General features: G+C 51.9%; 1 protein-coding gene across 5 annotated transcripts in view; it reads left to right on the top strand.

Moving 5' to 3' along the window:
• Positions 1 to 926: 926 nt before the first annotated feature.
• H6PD (hexose-6-phosphate dehydrogenase/glucose 1-dehydrogenase) overlaps positions 927 to 20,319 on the top strand; it is a 29,433-nt gene continuing 10,040 nt past the window's right edge. For 2 of the 5 annotated variants that reach the window (XM_055305556.1, XM_055305552.1), the window contains exons 1-4: positions 927 to 1,382; positions 1,910 to 1,954; positions 9,120 to 9,756; positions 11,041 to 11,158. In XM_055305556.1, coding sequence (XP_055161531.1) covers positions 1,378 to 1,382; positions 1,910 to 1,954; positions 9,120 to 9,756; positions 11,041 to 11,158 — 805 coding nt within the window. In that variant the 5' untranslated portion in view covers positions 927 to 1,377. The other 3 variants (XM_055305553.1, XM_055305555.1, XM_055305554.1) reach the window with 3 other exon arrangements.

Below are 20,319 nucleotides of genomic sequence, written 5' to 3'. Positions count from 1 at the left end.
GTGGGATTCATATCCAGGAGGTGGTCCTGGGTGGTCTTGCCGTAATGACCTGAGGTCACTCAGGATCTTCACTCAGGAAGCAGCAGCTGCCTCTCTCATGGCTGGGGTGCCACTAGGAGCACCCACAGCCCTGTAGGGCTGGGAGAAAAGCAGGCACAAGGTCGCGGCAGGGTGAGGGTCAGATGCTGCATGACCTTGGTAAGGACAAGGGTAGAGGACTAGTGTACCATCCCCTGGGTGCTGAAAGCAGCAGCAATGACCATGTCATCCCATGTACACACCCTGCCACTACCCTACAGGGAGGGCTTAGCCCCATTTACTGTGTCTTGCTAATAATGGCACACAGGTGCAAGCTCCCATTTACTGAGTGCTTGTCACAGGCCGTGTCACCGCTGAAGCACATCCTCTTACTGCCCCTACTGTACAGGTTTGGGTCTCCAAGGTCACGTGGGTATTAGCAGAGATTTGAAGCTAAAAGCAGAGCCGGGGCCATAGTGAGCTCTCGGACCCCTAAATCACCTAAATCACCACTGCGGGGCGTCGCAAGTGGGATGAACCAAGCTGCTCTTTGTACAGATGGGCAAGGCCTTGTATGGGCAAGGCCTGAGGAGGTCAGGTAACCTGTTCCAGGTCCCACAGCTCATGCCAGATCCTGGGGACGACCCAGCCACCCGCCCTCCAGGCTTCCTCCACGACACAACCACTTCCCCGGCCATTCGTGGGTCTCAGAGGGCAGCGCCTCAGATGCACAGCAGAACCCTGCGCTGGCGACCAGAAGGGCAGCCGCGCCGCTTGCCCGCCCACTTCGCTCTGAAGTCCCGCCCCATCCACGCTAACCAAGAAATCATTCCGGAGGCCCCGCCTCCCCCCCCCGGGGCGACCCCGAACTAGGGGGCGTGGCTTCGCCTGCGCCTCCGCCGCGCGCCCCTCGCCGCGGACCCGACTGCGCGCGCGCGCCCCTGAGTCGGCCCCACTGCGCGCGCGCGCGCGAGCCGAGGCCGCTGTGGTTTGGGTCCCGGGCCCGCGCGCGGGGGGTCGGGGTTGGGGGACCTCCCCGTGCTGCCGGTCCTGCCACGGCTCGTGTGGGGCACGGAAGGGGCGGCCGGGCGGACTCGGCCTCGCGCCCTCCGCGCCCTCCGCGCCCTCCGCGCCCTCCGCGCCCTCCGCGCCCTCCGCGCCGGTCGCCCCCGGTTCCTCTCGGCGAAACCCGAGCGCGCGTCCGACGCGGGGCCGCGTGACACGCACCTGTCGGGGCGGGCGGCGCCTGCGGAAGAGGATGCGCGGGGCCGCGGCCTGGCCCGAGCCCGGCCCGCAGTGTCGCGCGCCCCGCGCCGCCGCCGATCTTGCCCGGAGAAGCGGCCGGCTCCGACGGGCCCGATGAAGTAAGCTGCCTCCCCCGCCGGGTCTCCGGCTCCTTCGGCCGCGGGCGGGGCGGGTGGCGGCCCCGCGGCCCGGAGCTCTCGGGCCTTCTGGGCGGCGCCGCCGCGTGTGCCGCGCTCCCGCGGGGCCTGCAGCCCAGCCCGCCGAGCGCCCGCCGGGCCCCGCGCCCTGCACACAGACCGCTCCCTTCCTCCTCCAGTTGCTTTGTTTGTTTGTTTGTTTTCCCCCTGGGGTCATTATAACTTTTGGCAGGAGCCCTCAGGTTTCAATCAGCGTTTGCAATACTCCCAACAGTGAATAGTTTTCCAGGAGTGAACCTATCTGCATCTCTGAAAACCAGCTCACTTGAATGCAGTCGGAAGTGAGAACTTCTGGAAAGATCATAAGCCGGAATTCTTTGCCCACTCAACCTCCCCTGTCCTCCCAACCGTCCCCCCCGCCCCCCCGCCCCCGTTCATGAAAGGGAGCGAATTCGGGGAGACTGGTGTAGAGTGGGCATATTTCAAACTATTCTCTGCATTCTCTGCAGTGATGGATGGCGGACAGACTTTGAGCTTATGAGGCTAATCTTTTGGTAAGTTTTTAGGAGCACCTGAGATAAAAATGCTCCCTATTTGGCATGAACGGAGCTTATTTTTCAGACAGTACTTTGTGTAACTTTTCTTTGAGGTCCATGACTGCCCAATAAATAACCACTCTAGGCAAACATTCAAGTTATTTTTATCCAAAGATTGGAGTTCACTAAGTTACTCTTACAGTCAGATGGTTTCAGGTCATCTAAAAGGGAAACCAAGAGGCACCTTTGGCCATCCGTGGCCCCGCCACTTCTCACTATTGATGGAATAGGAACAAGGTAAGATGTCATTGCAGGATGCCAGATTCCCCACCCCCACCCCACCCCGCCCACCCTTCCTGACAGACCCTCACCCAGGGGCAGAGCAGGAAGTCTGGTTTTGCTTTTTGCTGCCCTGAGTTGGGAGCCAGGTGGCTCTCCGTCTGGGAGAGCTCTTAAAACCATTGCCCCCTAAAGTATTTTTGCAGCCACGAACTGGATTTTTTTTTTTTTTTTTTTTTTTTAGCCCAAAGTTGAAATGAGGCCGATGGGTCCCCATTTTACAGTTGGGTAGGTAGGTGACAGGCCTGTGGCTGCAGAGGAAGGGGTTTATGCTGGCCCCTCTTCTTTGGGCCAGATTATAAATCCTTCAAGGACTGGAGTGGGGACTTTTAACCTTTTTAGCCTGATATTTCTTTGATTTTTCATCAGTATGACTGGAGGGTCATGAAGCTGTTGATGAGCTGTTCCTTGGGATTTTTTCTGTTCCGCACTTGTTAATTAATTTTGTAGCGATTCCAAGAAGCTAGCAAGAAAACTAACTTTACCCAAGATACCTTTGGTTTAATGATAGAAGCTACATTTCTTGGGTGCTTACTGTATGCCAAGTGTCCTGCCACGTGTTTTATATGGATTGCCTCATCTTGTGCTTCTTATCAACTTGTTTTCCTACTCCATGGTTTCAACACATGAGAGAAGTAGACAGTTTGCTCCAGTCTCTCAGAGGGGCAGGATCGGTGTCCACGCCAATACAGTGTTTTAAATTTTACCACTTGGGGTTGTGATTCCGTGTTTTCCTGGCAGGTGGGAGGTAAGTGCCAAAGCCAGACTGCCCGTATTCACATCTGATCACCTCTGAACTGTCTGCCCTTCAGTGGTTTTCCTTCTGTGCACCTTGGTTTCCTGTGTTCTTGTTTTAAAAATGGGGATAATGTGCCTTTCTCATAGGCTGTGGCAAGAATTTAAATCCATTGTTGAATGTGAAGCTCTAGTATTTGGCATATAGTTAAATACTCTGTAAATGTTTCTTTTTATTATTAATCGCGTCGTTACGGTTAGGAAGCTGGTGTTAAGGTGTGCTGTGTCACTGTGCTTGAGGTCAGCAGTAGACATTTCTTCCTTTGTGCCATCATTCAGATGCAGATAGCTCCTACACAGGTGACAGTGGTGTTCTGCAGATGGGATTTATTTGTTCATTCAGCACATATTTAGAATGTACCTTCTGTGTGCTGGGCCCGGTTTTAGATACTTACATTCTTGAGGGGAGGGGCGGCAAGGACCAAACAAAACAAATATACTTTCCAAGGACAATGTATTGGAGACTGATACGTACCGCGGAGAGAAAAGCAGGGAGTGAGATGGAGGTGGGAGGTTTGCAATTTTAGAGTCGGCTGAGAAAGCCTTACAGAGAAGGTGACATTTTAGCAAAGAATTCAAGTTAGTGAGGGAGTGAACCATGTGGACATCTGCAGGGAAAAGTAGGTCAGGCAGAGCGAACAGCAAGTACAAAGGCCCTGAGGCAGGAGGATGGGTGGCTGGAGCTGAGAGGGAGGCACAGTAGCAAAAGAGGCAAGGAGGTAATGAGTGGGGAAGACAGAAATGGGAGGCCATTTAAGCAGTTCCTACAGTAATCTAGACCACAGGTAATGGTGGCTGGGACTAGAGTGGAGTGGTGGTGGGTTAGTAGCTGTGTTCTGGATAAATTTTGCTGATAGAAACTATAGGATTAAAAAAAGAAAGAAAGAAACTATAGGATTTGCTAACAGATTGGATGACCTCCAATATTTCTGGTCTCAGCATCTGTAAGGATGGAGTTGCCATTTACTGAGGCTGGGGGAATCTGCATTTGGACCAGATTGGGGACTTCTGGGGAGAAATCCGTTCGATTTTGAACACAGTAAGTCTTGTAGGCATCCAGCTAATGGTGTCAGAGGAGTAGCTGATTGTATCAGCCTAGAGTTGAGGGGGAGAAAGCCCAGACCAGAGATGAAGGCCTGGTGTGGCATGCTGGTAAATGTATAACGACTCAGCAGGGGTGGGGGTTGGTGATGGAGAGCCCGATTTACAGCATTTGCCAATATCTGTGGTGCAATATTCCTAATTGGCTGTTGCAAGCACCGCAGTAGAGAGTATCTTCACCTTACAGATACAGTAGATATAAAAAATGTAAAGAGCACGGGTTAGGAATAAAACGTAGTAAAATAATTAGGAAGGGATGAGCTGCAATAAGTATTTATTATCTTTGTTTTTAATATAATTTATTTAGCTATAAAATTGTGCGATTTGGTTTTTAATAATGGCTGTGTTTAACACTTGGCTTGAAAAATTCCTGAAAATGCAGCAGTTGAAATCTTGTGTGCCAGTACAAGGTGGCTCCAGCACACCACTGTGATCACAGGGAACCAAGACACCTAAAGAGGTGATGGGTATAAAAATTCTCTGAGATCAGGGCAGGGAAAGGGCCCCAGAGCCTGATCTTGTAAGTCTTGTCCCCAGTCTAGCCAAGGGGAACAAGTAGGGAAGGAGTACAGGTCTCACAGCGGCTGAAGGATTTGACCTGCAGGGGTGTGTTGGGTGCTGATGGGCCCGAACAAGGAGAGTGCAGGAAAAATGCTGGTGTTGGTGATTGTAGAGAGAACTGGGCACGTCCCCTCCCACTTCGGTTAAAAATGATCTTCAGTTTGAACTCTTGTTTTACTCCCACATGTTCTTTCAAAAATTCCAAACTCATGGGCTGTGATTTGAAGAAAACCTCCCTCCTTCCTGCTTGGCAAACAGAAGGTAGAGGTCAGAGGTGTCAGTGTGGCATTGGGAAAGGAACAGGCTGCGGCAGCCACTGAACTTTACTCCTGCCCCTCGTCTGCTGGGAATAGGGAACTGGAGCTGCTGCTTCCTGTGGTTTACCAGAAACCACCCTGCACTGGAGTGCCAGCACATGCTGGGTCCATGCAGAGGTGGCTCAGGCATGGCTGCAGGCCCCTCCCTGCCACCATTCCTGCCAGTCTTGCTTGGGCAGAAACAAAGCCTGGTACCCTGACTCTGATCCAATCCTTCTGGTTGGGCCGGGTCAGCGTTTGAAGCTTTGGGAATGTTAGCTACATTTTAAAAGGTGAGTCCGCCAGGAAGTCTGATGGGAACCCCTCCGACTGGGTGGGGGTGCCATGAAAGGTGCCCTGGACTGTGTACATGTGCCTCGTCAGGCCTGAGGCTGAGATGCGCCTGTCTGGAGAAGGTCTTCTGCACCTCCCTGGAAGAGGCCCCCATAGCTCTGCTTTTGTGTTTCTGGCAGGTTTCTCGAATAATAATTGTTGTAAATGAAATCGCATCCTTCACACATTTAAGTTAAAGCTTCAGAGAGTTTTGTCTTAACTTTCGAATGACACGTAGCCATCAGCCCCTTGCTTCCTGTTTTAGCCCTCTTTCCCTGGCCCTGCTGCCCGGCTCTAAGGCACTGAGCACTTAACTGCCCTGCAGGAAGGCGGAGCTCTGGCATCTCCCTGATAGGAGAGGGGCTACTTCCTTTCCATGGAAAACAGAGGATCTGGAGGCAGTGAAGTAGTGGTGCTTCAGCTAAGTCTATTCACACCATAGATGAGGCACGGAGGCCTACGCAGGGCCCAAGATATGTGCACGGTGATGTGGTTTCCCCCAGGAGCCAGAGCAGAGCCACCACACAGTCCAACCCACTGCCTGATCCACTATCCTTGCTGTGCTGGGGTTCTTTGAACTTTTCACCAACGGCTTTCTTATTTACTTATTCATTAAAAATAGAAACCATTCATGGCAGTACCAGCTGTTGGAATGCCGCATCCATGCTTCTGGGCTCACTTCAAGTGTGTAACTTTAGGAGGCGTATTTAGGTTCATTCCTCTTAGGGCAAGCAAGGAGGCAGGAGGAAGTGCTTCAGAAAACCCATCAAGGGGCACGTGGGTGGCTCAGTTGGTTGAGTGTCTGCCTTCGGCTCAGGTCGGCTCAGGTTGTGATCCCTGGGGTCCTGGGATCAAGCCCCGCATCAGGCTACCTGCTCAATGGGGAGCCTGTGTCTCCCTCTCCCTCTGCTGCTCCCCTTGCTTGTGCTCTCTCGTTCTCTCTGTCAAATAAATCTTTTTTTAAAAAAGAAAGAAAACCCTTCAGAAGTAGAGCCTCATAGCACGGGAGCAGTTTAGACCACCGGTGGACGTGTTGGGCCCATCTGGTTTCCCTCACCGCCACTCCCGACCTGGGACCCTGTTCTTGACTCTGGTGGGCTTCTCCGAGCCTGTTTATGTCCCTGTTGGGGCAGCAGGGAGGACAGCCATATCTGTCATTGTCGCCCTGCTCAGAGCAGGGCATCAGGGCTAGTCTGGGGAATGTTATGGGAATGCCTGTTTTGGTTCTTCGGTGCTGCCTTCTGTAGCCCCTGAGACAAGGGGCGTTCAGTTTTTCCTGACAGCAGCAGCATTATGCCACCCTTAGGAGCTAGGAGGGGCCTTCCATTTAGCTAACATAGTTCACATCTGCATAGGGTTTGTCACGTGTGTCACCTCAGCTGATCTTTCTGACCCCCCATTTAGTTTGGTGGAACTAGCCCTGTTTGATAGGAAATATAGGCCCAAATTGAATAGGTGACTTAATTAGATCACACACCAGGGGGAGGTGGTCTTGAGCCCTGGTCCTCTGACCCAAATGCCACGTTCCTCCACTTGACTGAGGAATCTGATTAGCACAGTGGCTGGGGCCTCTGGCTTGGTGACATGACAGTTCTGCAGTCTTACGGAGTTGGGGTAGGGGTGCTGGCCCTTGGAGCTCCCTCACCTGCCTGGTACCAGGCTCTCTCAGGTTCCTGAGCTCCTCCTCTTGTTCCCGGCACATCCAGAGCCCTTGCTACCCATATAGGATCAGGAGCTCTGAAATGCAGCCTGCCAGCTGGAGGCTTCTCCTCCTCCAGGCTGTTCTCTGGGCTTCAGATTTCTCACTGCCTCTTTCCCGCACTGACCTTGCAGCTTTTTCTTCCCTCCAGACAGAGATGATGGCCAGTTGAGAGAGAAAATGCATAAAGGGCCAAGGAAAGGGATTGGGAAGCAGAAGAAAGTATAGAATGGTCCAGTGGGCCATCTGATTTGGAAGTGAGTGTTCAGGTTAAGGGGGAGGGGAAGGAGAAGCCTGGGAGGCCACTCAGCTGGTCCCTTGATCCCCTGGTTGAAGCTTCAGCAGTGGAAATGTCTGGTATGCAGATACTGCAGTTGGACCCTCACCTTGGTTTGGCCACTGACAGAGAGAGATGAAGAGGCAGAGGGAAAAGTTGGGGCAGGGGTTGCTGGCTGTCCTCAGGATGGAGGATGGTATAGGGATGCAGGAGGGTGAGCTGGCCAGGTATCTCTTGAAACCTCAGTTTCTCTGCCTGACCAATACACTAGAGTGTCCTAGCTGAGGGTTTAGTGAATCTCTCTTCACTGCTTCAGTGCCCCAGGCCGGGCCCCATTGTCGCTTGCGTTTCTGAGAGCCGTGTTTCTGACCATGATTACTTTCTCCGTCACCACTCCTCCCTTGCCCTCAGAGCACTGGCCTTGGTGGGAGACTGAACAGAAGAGCCAGAATAAGAACGCAACATAGTAAGCCCCCACAGCCTTGATCAGGACAGACGCAGGTGAAAGCAAATCCTTTGGTGCGGTTGAGGCAGGTCCGAGGCCTCTGGCCTTTCAGATGTGTCAGCTGCTTTAAATTAGGCTGGAAACCAGCTAAAATGTGAGAGGAGGCTGTGGTGTGCCTTTACTGTGTGTGTGCTCAAGGGCCAGAGAACCTAGAGAACCTAGTGCCTGTCCAGCCCCCCCCTTCCTCACCTAGCCCCCTTCACCACCTGAGCCTCGGCTTCTCTCACTGCAGAAGGGGAATAGTATCCACTCCACTGGTCTGTTTTCAGGACTTCTCTCTGGATCCCAGAAGATCTTCCGCACATGAGCACTTAGTTCAGTGTTGCGACTATTATTAACATATCATAGTAATATCACTTAGGCAGTGCTTCATAAGTGGTAGGCAGCGTCCTGAACATTTTCTAAATATTAACTCATTTTGTTCTTATGATTATTCTACACGTAGGTCACTATTACCCCCCCCCCACTTCAGATGAGGAAACTGAGGTATGGGGAGGTTAAATAATTGTCCATGGTCAAACAGTAAAGAGTTGAGCTGGGATTCAAACTCGGTTCCAGAGACTATATTTTTATTTTATTTTAATTAATTAATTTAAAGTAGTCTCCATTGCCCAGTGTGGAGCCCAACTCAGGGCCTGAACTCAGGTTCTGAGATCAAGACCTGAGCTGAGACTAAGAGTCGGATGCTTAAGCATAACTGACTGAGCCCCCCCCCAGGGGTCCCCAGTGTCTATGTTTTGAATCCCTACACTGTGGCAGTTCCTAGGAATCATTTTGTGCTTGGAGCCCAGCGGCCATGGAAAAAACAAAAGGAGGATGAGAGGGGATGATCATATCTTCTCACAGTTCCAGCCAGCACCTGAGGGCCTGTTTCCATTCCTGAGCTGCCCCGATGGTCCTGGTGACCTGTGCTCATGAACAAGACTGGCCTTGGTTAGAGAGTGGACAGCTCCAATTCTGTGGCAGCCCCTGCGGGCTTCCCTGGTGCCTCCTGCAGCACATTGGCCCATCTCCAGCAAGTGGCCTACCACCTTTCTGGGTGTAGTCCCTGTTTACAGGCTAGGCTCCCTACCCACCTGCTCCTGGCATAGAAGCCAAGCTGCTGAGGAGGGAGGGGCAAGCTGTGGGATTATAAAATTTTTTTCTGAGAAAACATGTGGTGGTGTTTTGCCAGACAGGAAATGTTTGATAGCCTAGAAATGTGTTTACCTCCACATCCCAGCCACCTGAACCATGTCTGATCCTTCCTGTTCCTTGTCTGTCCTACCTCTGCCTAGGCCCCCTGGCTGTTGGAAGATGCTCACAGTGGCAGTGTGCATGGCCTTTCTGGCTTGCCTGCAGGCTCAGGAGCTCCAGGGCCATGTCTCCATAATCCTGCTGGGAGCAACTGGGGACCTGGCCAAAAAATACTTATGGCAGGGACTATTCCAGCTGTACCTGGATGAAGTGGGGAAGGGCTACAGTTTCAGCTTCCATGGGGCTGCTCTGACCTCCACCAAGCAGGGCCAAGAGTTAATCGCCAAGGTCCTGGAGTCCCTCTCCTGCCCTGAGGACATGGAGCCTGGGCGCTGTGCCGAACTCAAGGGCCAGTTCCAGCGGCTGAGCCAGTACCGCCACCTGAAAACAAATGAGGACTACATGGCCCTGAGCAAGGACATTGAGGCACAGCTCCAACATGAAGGCCTTCAGGAGGCTGGCAGGATTTTCTACTTTTCAGTGCCACCCTTCGCCTATGCGGATATTGCTCGTAGCATCAACAGCAGCTGCCGCCCAGGCCCGGGCGCCTGGCTGCGGGTTGTCCTGGAGAAACCCTTTGGCCATGACTACGTCTCTGCCCAGCAGCTGGCCACAGAGCTCGGGAGCTTTTTCCAAGAGGAGGAGATGTATCGGGTGGACCACTACCTGGGCAAGCAGGTGAGCTTCACCTGGGAGCTTGCCAGAGTTAGAGTGAGCCGGGTAGATAGGTAGACCCCATTGACAGAGCCACACTGCGATTTGTGGGATTAGGCCTGAAGCCATTGCGAAATCCGAGCTCCCATGGCTGTCCTGAAGGTGGGCAGGCAGTGAGAGGCTGCAGGAAAAGCAGTTCAGCAAGGGCAGGACTGCGTGGCCTTTGTCCATGTTTCCAGTGGTTTGTTTCTCATTGCCCTGCATCCTGTATGCAGATGTGGGCCTGACTTCCAGGGGGTCGTGGTGTGGGAATTAGAATTAACTTATTCCACACTCAATCTGCCTTTTTTCAGTATCTCTGTTTTCCTGAGTTCTGTTTTGAGCCAGAAGGCTGGTAACAAGGTCCTACAGTGAGGACAGACCCTACATCCATGCTTCCCAGTCAGGTTCTGTGGCAGAGCATGAGGCTGAGCTCCTAGGCGATGCAGGCCGGCTGGCCACTTCACTCTGAGCATGCCCTTCAAGCACCTCCAGAACATCCCTTCCTAGAAACCCCAGCAGAGAGCACATAGTGAAGTATTCTCTGGTAGTGACCAGGCTGGGGAGCCCAGGGCCACGTGTGTGGGCACCTCATAGTCTTCCAGGACAGAGGCATTGCTTTCTAGCCAGTCTTATTTAGAGCTGCAACATTCCCAAAGAGTGATTCTTGGGCCAGTGTCTGACCTGGTGAGGTTTTCACTTGTTTCTGGGAAAATGAAAAAAGAGCACTTCCTAAATGTATACAATCTAAAGGTTTTTTTGCTCCATTTTTGGTGTTAAAATATCTTTTTTTTATTAAAAGCTGATGGTAATAGTGGGCGCCTGGGTGGCTTAGTCAGTTAGGTGTCTGCCTTTGGCTCAGGTCATGATCCTGGAGTCCTGGGATCCAGTCCACATCAGGCTCCCTGCTCAGTGGGGAGTCTGCTTTGCCCTCTGCCCCTCCCCCTGCTTGTGATCTTTCTCTCATGCTTTCTCTCTCTCTCTCGCTCTCAAATAAATAAATAAAATCTTAAAAATAATAAAAGTTGATGATAATAGAAGATAAGTAATCTTAAATATTTTTCTCCTTGCAAAATAAAAAGCTGGTAATCCTGTGGAGGTCACTTAGTTTTTGGAGACTGTATAGAGCTGTGAAGTCCTAAAGCCCAGGGACTGTGGCTCCTGAGAGCATCTTCACTGAGCCAGGAGTAGAGACGTCAGGGCCCTCCCCTGGAGTCAGGATTATTTCATCCTGAGAATCAGCAGCATAACCGTCTCCTTCCCTGGCAGGCCGTGGCTCAGATCCTGCCTTTCCGAGACCAGAACCGCAAGGCTCTAGATGGCCTCTGGAACCGGCACCATGTGGAGCGGGTGGAGATCATCATGAAGGAGACAGTGGATGCAGAAGGTGCGTGAGTGGTCCTGTGCTACAACCTCCGCCTGCTCTGGGCCTGGTGAGGCATAGGGCCCTGCAGGGCAGGAGGATCTGCCCAGCCTCTGCCTGCCTTGGTTGGTGCTTCTTGGGGAGGATTTTGCTGGCATGTGTCTCCCTCCAGGGCTGCTGCATGCCCAGTTCTGGACCATGCTAACCCTCAGGGTGCCCACAGGCAAAGCCCACATGGTCCTTGCTGCCCTTAGGGGACACAGACCTGGAAGCCAACCTGAGTTTTACATGGATGTGGTGGAGACCCTCAGAGCTGCACAGGGGCTCCTCAGACCTTGTACTATATAGGTGGCCCGGTCTGCCTAGATGCTTCTTCTCACCTGCTCCTTACTGCCTGTCCCTGCTGGTTGTTCATTGCCAGCTTGGCTGCCACTTTCTCAGGGGGTTTTGCTCGGGGGCCGTTCTCCATAGGGTCCACTCCCATCACACTGTCAGCTACCTGCCTCCCTTGTCTACCCTCCAGTCTTTTCTGGGTCTTTTCCGGGTCCAGTGTGCCACTCTCGGGGCTGTAGGCACCAGGCCCCTCCATTCTGGCTCCTGGCACACATGTCAGAAGTGCTGAATAAATACCAAGTGAATGAGCAGTGTGGACCTGGGAGTGTTGGGCCTGTCTTTGCTGGGTGACCTCAGCACGTCACTCCTATCATTTGTGAGGTGGCGTGCAGGGGATAGCACCTCCCGAGGCTTCTCAGATCTCTGGCATTCTGGGATTTCTCCAGCTGTTTGGAGCATCAGTGGTTACGTTCAAACATCCATTCTTACCCGAGACAGTACAAGCTAATTCTTCTTGTGTCAGCCACCCCCCGCCCAAAAAAAAAAAAACACAATGGCCAAATGAGGTGGGTCCTATTATTAGCCTCTACCTACAGACCTAGTTTGGTGGTGTGGCCAAGGTCACTGAGCAGGAAGTGGCAGGACTGGGTTCTTGGGGTGCAGTCTGGCTCTGGGACCCAGGCTCTGCACCATGGCATCCTGTTTATCCCGCTGGCTGCTCTGTGCAGCCTGCTCTGGAGTGCCCAGGGCCACTGTGCCCATCCTGCAGTGTGCCCCTGGGCAGATTGGGGGCCACAGACTCTTCGGGCCTGGTGGGGGTCCAGGAGGTCTTGTCTCCTTCCATTTGCCTTTTCCTCCTCTTCTTTCTCCTTCCCTTGGCTATTCTGTCTACCCTCCCTCCCTCCCTTCCTCTTCAAATGTGTATCCGGGGCTGAAGGCCATGCAGAGGGTGTGAGGGGAGCTCAAGGCTGTGCAGAGTGTGTGAGGCACAGCCTCAGCCCCTGATACCTCGCAGGTCACTGGGGGAGAGGCTATATCTGTACAGACTCCAAAATGAATGATGCAGGCAGGCAGTGTGAGGGGCCCCGCGAGCCAGGCCTCTGAGGGCATGGCTGGCCTAGAGAGGAGCTGGGTTTCTCCAGCCAGGAGCCCATACCAGAGCAGAAGCCCTCTCCACACTTCACTGAGCCTTCGTGGGTCTCAGGAACCTCCCCCACCTCCTCCATCTTTCCCTCCTGTCCTCAGCAGGGGCTCAGGCTATGGGTTTGCTCCTTGTGCTGTGTCCCTGTGGGGGTGAGTGCTAGGCCTTGCTCCTGCTTCATCTGCAGAGAGATGCACCTCAGATCTGGCGCCGAGTGTGTGGTGGGTAGAGGATGGGAAGGTGCTGCTGTCACCCCTTCTGTAGGCTAGCACCAGTCTCTGCCTGGATTTGGCTCAGCCACCAGCAGGGCTGGGACACCGGGACTCCTCCCCCATTTTTAGCAAGTCCTTGCTGTGCCCACCCTGGGCTGGGGAAGAGCTGGCATCTGGAGTTAACCACTTGACACTGTTGTCCTGTGTTCCTTCCAGGCCTCCCACCCCATTTCCCTTTTGGTTTCTGATGTCATCTGTAGGGTTTCTTTTTGTGGGATCCCTTGGGAGCCAGGGGCTAGGCAAACTAAAGGTCTGTTTACCCCAGCAAAGGTACCTTTGGATATTGGAGAAAGGAAGGGAGAAGGCAAGATAGAAAGGTGGGCAGAGGCCTGGGCAGATCTATTTGCCAAGGCCTGGCCTGAGGCGGGGGAGTCTCAGGTTTGGATAGCAGTAGACAGCCGAGGTCAAGAAAGGAAGGCACAGTGGCTCTGCTTTGGAGGTTGCTGTGTGGAACCAAAGCATGGGCCCAGCTGCCTGCAGAGTGTGATTTTTGAGAGGAAAGTCTCATTGCTGCCATGCTCCAGAGCATACAGCTTTTTCACTCCTCTGGGCCCTGTGGCTTCAGCCCGGAGACACAGAGCAGGCAGGCAGGCAACAGGGGACCCACTAGCCCCTAGGGGACTTATAACCAGTAAGTGTGTGGTCAGTGGGCTAGTTCAGCCACCTGTCCCTGTCAGAGATGGCCAGGGGGACTGAAGCTGTCCTGGAGGTTGGATCTCCTTGGTCGGCCTATTTGCCTGCCAGTTGCATACCTGGGCCCAGACCAGGGTTACAGGGGCTGAGTTCCTGCTACTGTGCTCATCCCTGTAGCAAGGAGGACCTCTGGCAACAGTGAGTTATCCCTGTCTCCTGGGCCTTGGGGACCCAGAAGGACAAGCATTCTCTGCATGCTGAGAAAGTGGCCTGGTGTAGCTCTGGAGGCCCAAACACTGATCCTCACTGTCCCTCAGGGGGCCCCTTATGGATTCTTGAGTCTAGGCTGGAGAGAAGGGACAGGAGCTGGGGACCCTGCAGCCACTCCGTGGCCAGTGAGCCCTGTGACCAGCTCATTGGGGCCTGGGCTGTGCCTCCTCCTGGGGTTGGGGATGGGAGGTGGGCAGGAGGAAGGACTGCCCTCCTACTGGAGGTCACAATGCCTTGCTGTGGTTCAGTATGCTTCTCAGGAGGGTAGCCACGGTGAGATGGAGCATGGCCTGGAAGTTTCTGAGGTAGACTTTAGAGCCCAGCAGTCTGACTGTGAAGCTTCAGAAGGGCAAAGGGCAGTGGCTGTATCCCCCACCTGGCCAGGGCCCGCTTCATATGTGCAGCCCCTCTGACTCCTGCACAGAGAAGCTCTGGAGCAGCCCAGTTCTGGCTGAGTGCTGGATCCCAAGCTGCTGCAGGCCCCAGGAGGGAGCTTCTGAGCAGCAGAGTGGTTGGGATGTCTCCCCTCACTTCCCAAACATCAGAGCTGCCTGTCCCCCTCTGTGGCCATGGGCTGTGTGAACCGCTCTCCTTCCCTGCCGCAGCCTGGGGCCCAGAGACATCTGCTGCAGTGTCACCACGGCCACTGCATAGCAGGAGGGAGAGAGCAGGAGTGGCGGAGGAAAAGAAGAGCCTTCCTCCCCAGTCCCAGGGCCCCTGCTCCTCTCAGTTTCATCTGGGGCACCCCTCTCAGAGCCTCAGAAACCCCTGGGGCCAGGGGTCTCCTGAAGCTGCAGTACTGTGGGTTGGACCAGGGGTGACCGGGGCTGGGCCACTGAGCCACCGTGTGAGGATGACCCTGCCTGACTGTCATCACGGCCCCTGAGGGGCCCCACGGAAAAGAGGGCTGCATCATGAGTGGCCTGAGGGGCAGCCGTCCAGGCTGGACTGTCCTCTCTTCTAGGGGTGCAGCAGGAATGTGATCCAAGGTCTGCAGCACCTCAGAATCATGGTTTCTGACCACTGCGCCTGTGGCTGCAGTGTCTGTCTAGGCCCTTGGCACTTGGCCTTCCTGCCAGGATGTGCTCGTAGCGTCTCTGCGTCTCTTTGCTGCCCTACTTTCCCCTCTGGCTGGAAGGTTTTTTTTTTTTTTTTTTTTTTTGGTAGGAAGAAAGGGAGACTCCCTGAGGATGGTGTAGCTCTCCCTGCCTGGGAGGGTCCCTGTTTGGACACTGGGGAAGGGGCATGGTGCATGCTGACCTCTGAGGGTCAGAGTGGCCAGCTCCTGCCTCTCTCCCAGAGACCAAGGCAGCCGGGGTCCTCCCAGGTGTGCACCAGCTGTCTTGCTGTCCAGCCTGCTGTGCTCCCCTCCTGCAGAGCTATCTGCAAGGTGAGTTGGGGCAGCCGCCAGGCCTCCTGACCAGAGAGCACGCTGGCCAGCCCGCCCGCAGACCTGCTCTCTCCTTGGCCCTCCCTGCTTTTTATTTTTAGTTCTCCCTGAAGGTATCGGTTGGGATCACAGCTAGCTTTCAGTGGTGGTGTTCTGAAATCTGTGTTTTCCCAGGAAAATCCGGATCTCCCACAGTGTGGAGGCGACGGGGAGGGGGTGCCCTCCTCAGCATGTCTCTGTGTAATGATGGTAACCACCCCTCCCCCCATTACCTCTCTCTCAGGGTTGTTTTAAGGATTAGGTAAAATAACATACATGGAAATACTTTACAAATAGAAATGCTGTTCTTCCAAGCTGGCAAGGAGAGGAAGCAGCCGAGTTCTCTGGGGCTCCCCGTGACTTCTCTGTGACGTATACTGGGTGATGTACGGACCCTACTGGTCTGTAATACTCTTTCATGTCTGTTCTTCACCTAATACCATCTCTCTTCGTCTCATATATATAGCTGAATATGTATTTAAACTTGCACATATCGACAGTCTGTATAAAGTATAACCTCTGTATTTCTGCTCGATTTTGTTTCACAGAAAATGAATTGCCCTATTATGAGGCATTTTGGCTGTTCTCACTTTTTGCCATTTTAAATAGTACTTTGCAAGCTTTTAAAAAATTAAGATATAATTCACATATCATAAAATTTACTCCTTTAAAGTATACAGTTTAATAGTTTTTAATAGATTCACAAAGTTGTTCAACCACTATCATTCTAGAACACTTATGAACACTTAAAAAATATTTTTCCTTTGAGTATGCTTCTGAAGTAGAATTATTAGGCCACATGGTAGAAATGACTTTATTACTCTTATTACATCTCATTAGGCTGTTTTCTAGAACGTGTGCAATATGTGTTTGTACCTATTTTTCCTACAGCTTTGCTCACCTTGGGTGCTCTGTCCTTCCTGTCCTTGCAGTCTGGTAGCTTTGTAGGGGTCCTTTTCTTTCTTTTTTTTAAGTAATCGCTACACCCAACTTGAATCACAAACTCATAATCCCGAAGTAAGAGTCACAAGCTCTACCGGCAGAGCCAGCCAGGTGCCCCATGGGGGTCTTCTCCAAGCACGTGGGGGTCTTCTCCAAGCACGTGGGACACAGCTTCTCCTGCCGTCCATGGGATACTACCCTATGAAAGTTTGAGGGGCAGCACAGCCAAAGGGCAGAGCAGTGGGTCTCCCATGCTGGTGATCTTTTTTTTTTTAAATTTTTTATTTATTTATGATAGTCACACACAGAGAGGGGGGGGGGCAGAGACACAGGCAGAGGGAGAAGCAGGCTCCATGCACCCAGAGCCCGACGTGGGATTCAATCCCGGGTCTCCAGGATCGCGCCCTGGGCCAAAGGGAGGCGCTAAACCGCTGTGCCACCCAGGGATCCCCCATGCTGGTGATCTTATGGTCTTGGGTTAGTCTTGAACTTGAACCGTTTGGTAGCCAGGTTTATGGGGGTCTTGCTTCCAGTTGTGCAACCTGGTGGAGTTTTTTTCTGCCTTTGTTAATACATCAGTGGGTTTCTAACCCTCAACTTTCAATGTAGGAAAGGATGCCAGGGGTTAATGTTAGATCATTTTCAGGAAAAATCAGCCCATGATGACTAGGGAAAAAATGGAGTGGTTGGCATCCTTGGGAGAGCCCGTCCCCTGACATGACTTCCCATCCTGTGCTTCACTGTGTGGCCTCTCCCTGAGAGGTGAAAAGGCAGAGCTAACCGAGGAGAGATGGAAGGCCACAAGTCTCCTGGCTGTGCTAAACACAGGCACCCCCTGAAGCTTGAAATTAAGGAATAAAGGAAGCTCTCTTTTACACAGCGGGTAGTAAATCTGTGAAGTGCATTCTCCCTGTGGAGTGTAAGAGGATAAAAATAGGAAGAGGGCTACTTAGGGATTTGCTAAACTAATGAATAGTAAACAGATAACAGGGCTTTTGAGGACTCTGCTGTGTTCTCTTCATCAAAAATTCATCTGTTCTCAAAGCTTTAACTATCCTGTTTATACCCTTAAATCTGTAATTCACTAATTCCAGGACACACCTTTTTTTTTTTTTTTTAATTTTACATTTGAACATCTCAGAAATTGCGTGTACCATTGATGGCGTGCTGTGGTTGATATAGTCTGTGGTCTGGCTGTTTCTTAGTGGTTGAAAACCAGTGATGCTTTCACCATGATTGGCATTTTGGATTTGATGAAATCCAGTATATCTCTGACTTCTGTTGCCTCTCCAAGCTCTAGTCTTCTATATCTGACTGGCCTTCTTTTTTTTTTTTTCTTTTATCTGACTGGCCGTCTAGAGATGTTCACAGGATGTCACCACTTCAGACTCAGCAGATTTAGAACTTAAACTGTCATTGAAACACGAGCTACATTTTCTGCCTTCTTTATTTCCAGATGGTGACTGCCCTCTGCGTTGCCAGGCCAGTAGCCCCTCTTTTTCAGCTCCTGTAAAAATACAAATCCTAGGCAGGACCTGCCAGTGCTTCCTGTGTGCCAGGCACTGTTCCAAGCCCCATAGATAGATGTGTTAACTCATTAACGTCCACAGCAGCCCTGCAAGGGAGGGACGCCACTGTCCTCTTCTTTGTGTGAGGGAGGGCCGCTCACGTGGGGTTGCAGAGCTGAAAGGTGGCAGAGCAGGTACTTGAATCCCTACATCTGACTCCAGAGACCATACTCCAGGTCATGACTCCTGCGGCCTCTCAGGTCTAGCCAGGCACCACGCAGCTTTTACTCCTCCCACACAGCTTTTACTCCTCCCCGACCAATGTCTTTGCATTTGCTGTGACCCTTGTTACTTCCCTCATTTGCCCCAAGTGCTGCCTTGCTGCTACACCACCACCAGCCCACTCTCAATAAACTTGTCTTGCAGGTAGATGGGAGATAGCCCCACTGTCCCACGGCACCCCTATGTGATTCTACTTCTGCTCTGATACTTGCTAGAAAAAGTCTTTTAAAAAAAAAAAATCTTATTAGAGATTCAATTCACATGTCAGACAATTTCCCCATGTACAGCATATAATCCAGGAGATTTTAGTGTATTCACAGTCATGCACCCACCACCACAGCCAGTTTTAGAAAGTTTTCATCACCCCCAAGAGAAACCCTGTACCCTCCATCCTCATCCATATTCCCTCCCAGCCCCATGCAGCAGACGACCTGCTTTCTCTGTGGACCTGCCTGTTCCTGACACTTCATCTAAACGACATCACACAGTGGTGGCCTTTTGTGTTTAGCTTCTGTCACAGTGGCATGGTTTCGGGGTGCATCCATGCTGCGGCATGTACCAGTGCTTCTTTTCTTATTGTGAATAATATTCTGTTGTACGGACAGACCACACTTTATCCCTCCATTCATCAGTTGATAGGCATTTGGGTTGTTTCTGCTCTTTGGCCATTGTGAATAATGCTGCTGTGGAGGTTCACGTACCAGCATCTGTGTGGACTATGTGTTCATTGCTCATGGGTGTGCACATGGGAGTGAAATGGCTGGATCATATGGTAGTTCTGTTTAACCAGTGGAGGTGAAGAACTTATACTAGCCCCATGACTTCTCAGCCGAGTTTCCAAGGCCCTTTCCAACCGTTCTTGATTTCTGCTATTCTGAATCACAGACTGGCTGCTTCTGCTAGACCAGGCTTACCGTCACCAGGCAAACTGTGTTGGGGCCCTTGCCTTTGACCTAGATCCATCCTTCCAGACCCAAGCTCCACTAGCTTCTCACTCCAAGTCACTGGTGCTCATGCCATTGTATGGTTGTTTAAATGGGAGTGGTGGAAGTTAAAAGGGGTGGTAAGAATTGCAGGCTTTGGGTTCAAATTCATATTTACCCCTTTGTGAGCTGTGTGGCCCTATTTCTAACTTCTCTGAACCTCAGTTTCCTTGTATTTTTAAAATTAAAATTTGTATTTTTTAAAAGATTTTATTTATTTATTCATAGAGACACACACACACACAGAGAGAGAAAGAGAGAGAGAGGCAGAGACACAGACAGAGGAAGAGGCAGGCTCCGTGCAGGGAGCCTGATGTGGGACTTGATACCCGGTCTCCAGGATCAGGCCCCAGGCTGAAGGCGGTGCTAAACCACTGAGCCACCCAGAGATCACCAAAATTTGTATTTTCAAAGTAAGATCTCCTTATAGATTGTTACTGTGAGGAATAAATAGACTGGTAGATGCTGTTATTATAATTATTGTCTTTTCTTGATGCCTTCTCAACCATACTCTAAGAACCTTGAAGACCAGAACCCTGTGGGGCTAGGGGAGCTCAGGCATTGTTTCCATGGAGCGGGGGCAGGGGTGCTTTTGGCATTTTGGCTGGCCCCGCTGGGCTGATTGTCCAGCTCTTCGAGGGTTTAGCATGACTGGCCAGAGCTGTACCCTAATTCCTGGCTAAGAATAAGAGAGTCAGACTCCCACTACTGAGGACAAAGGTGCCTTCCTGCAAGCGGGCTCCTGGCTCCACTTCTTGCCCCACAAGCCGGGTGCTCCCAGGCCTGGCATCTTGGGCTGAATTCAGGGCACATTCTGCCAGTCGTGGCTGGTCCTGCTCGCCGTCCAGCTGGCGTGACCAAGCACCGCAGGCCTGGTTGGGGCAGGTGGTTCGGACTGGTGCCGGGGACCCTGCACGGCCCCTGGAAGGGAGCATGTGAGGCTAAGCAGGTCTAAACTAGGGACCACTTGTTTTTGCTTGTTTGAATTAAATATTGACTAGATAAAAAAGAATTCTTACTAAATGTGTATAGGATGTGAAGAAGTGTGATATAACAAACACCAGTGTACCCAGCAACCATTGTTTAAAAAGAGCTTCTTAAAAAAAAAAATAAAAAGAGCTCTTTGTGTCCTTCCCCAAATTCTGTCCCATTTCCTCTCCTTTACTATTCCAGATTTTGGTTCAGTTACTCCCTTGCTGCTCTTGATTGTTTCTGTGTAGGTCTGATTCCCAAGACAATATATTGTTTAGTTTTGAAGAGGAGACATACTGCGTGTGCATGCGTGTGCGTGTGTGTGTGTCTGAGTGAGAGAGTGTGGGTCTTTTTGTCTCTCTATCCTGTATACAAGATAATCTCTTCAGTTGTGTCTTCTGATGGCTGACTCTTTTCTAC

The sequence above is a fragment of the Nyctereutes procyonoides genome, unplaced genomic scaffold, assembly GCF_905146905.1.
Source record: "Nyctereutes procyonoides isolate TBG_1078 unplaced genomic scaffold, NYPRO_anot_genome, whole genome shotgun sequence".
Lineage (NCBI taxonomy): Eukaryota > Metazoa > Chordata > Mammalia > Carnivora > Canidae > Nyctereutes > Nyctereutes procyonoides.
Note: the sequence above shows the minus strand (reverse complement) of the source record. Positions and strands in the feature narration are given on the sequence as shown.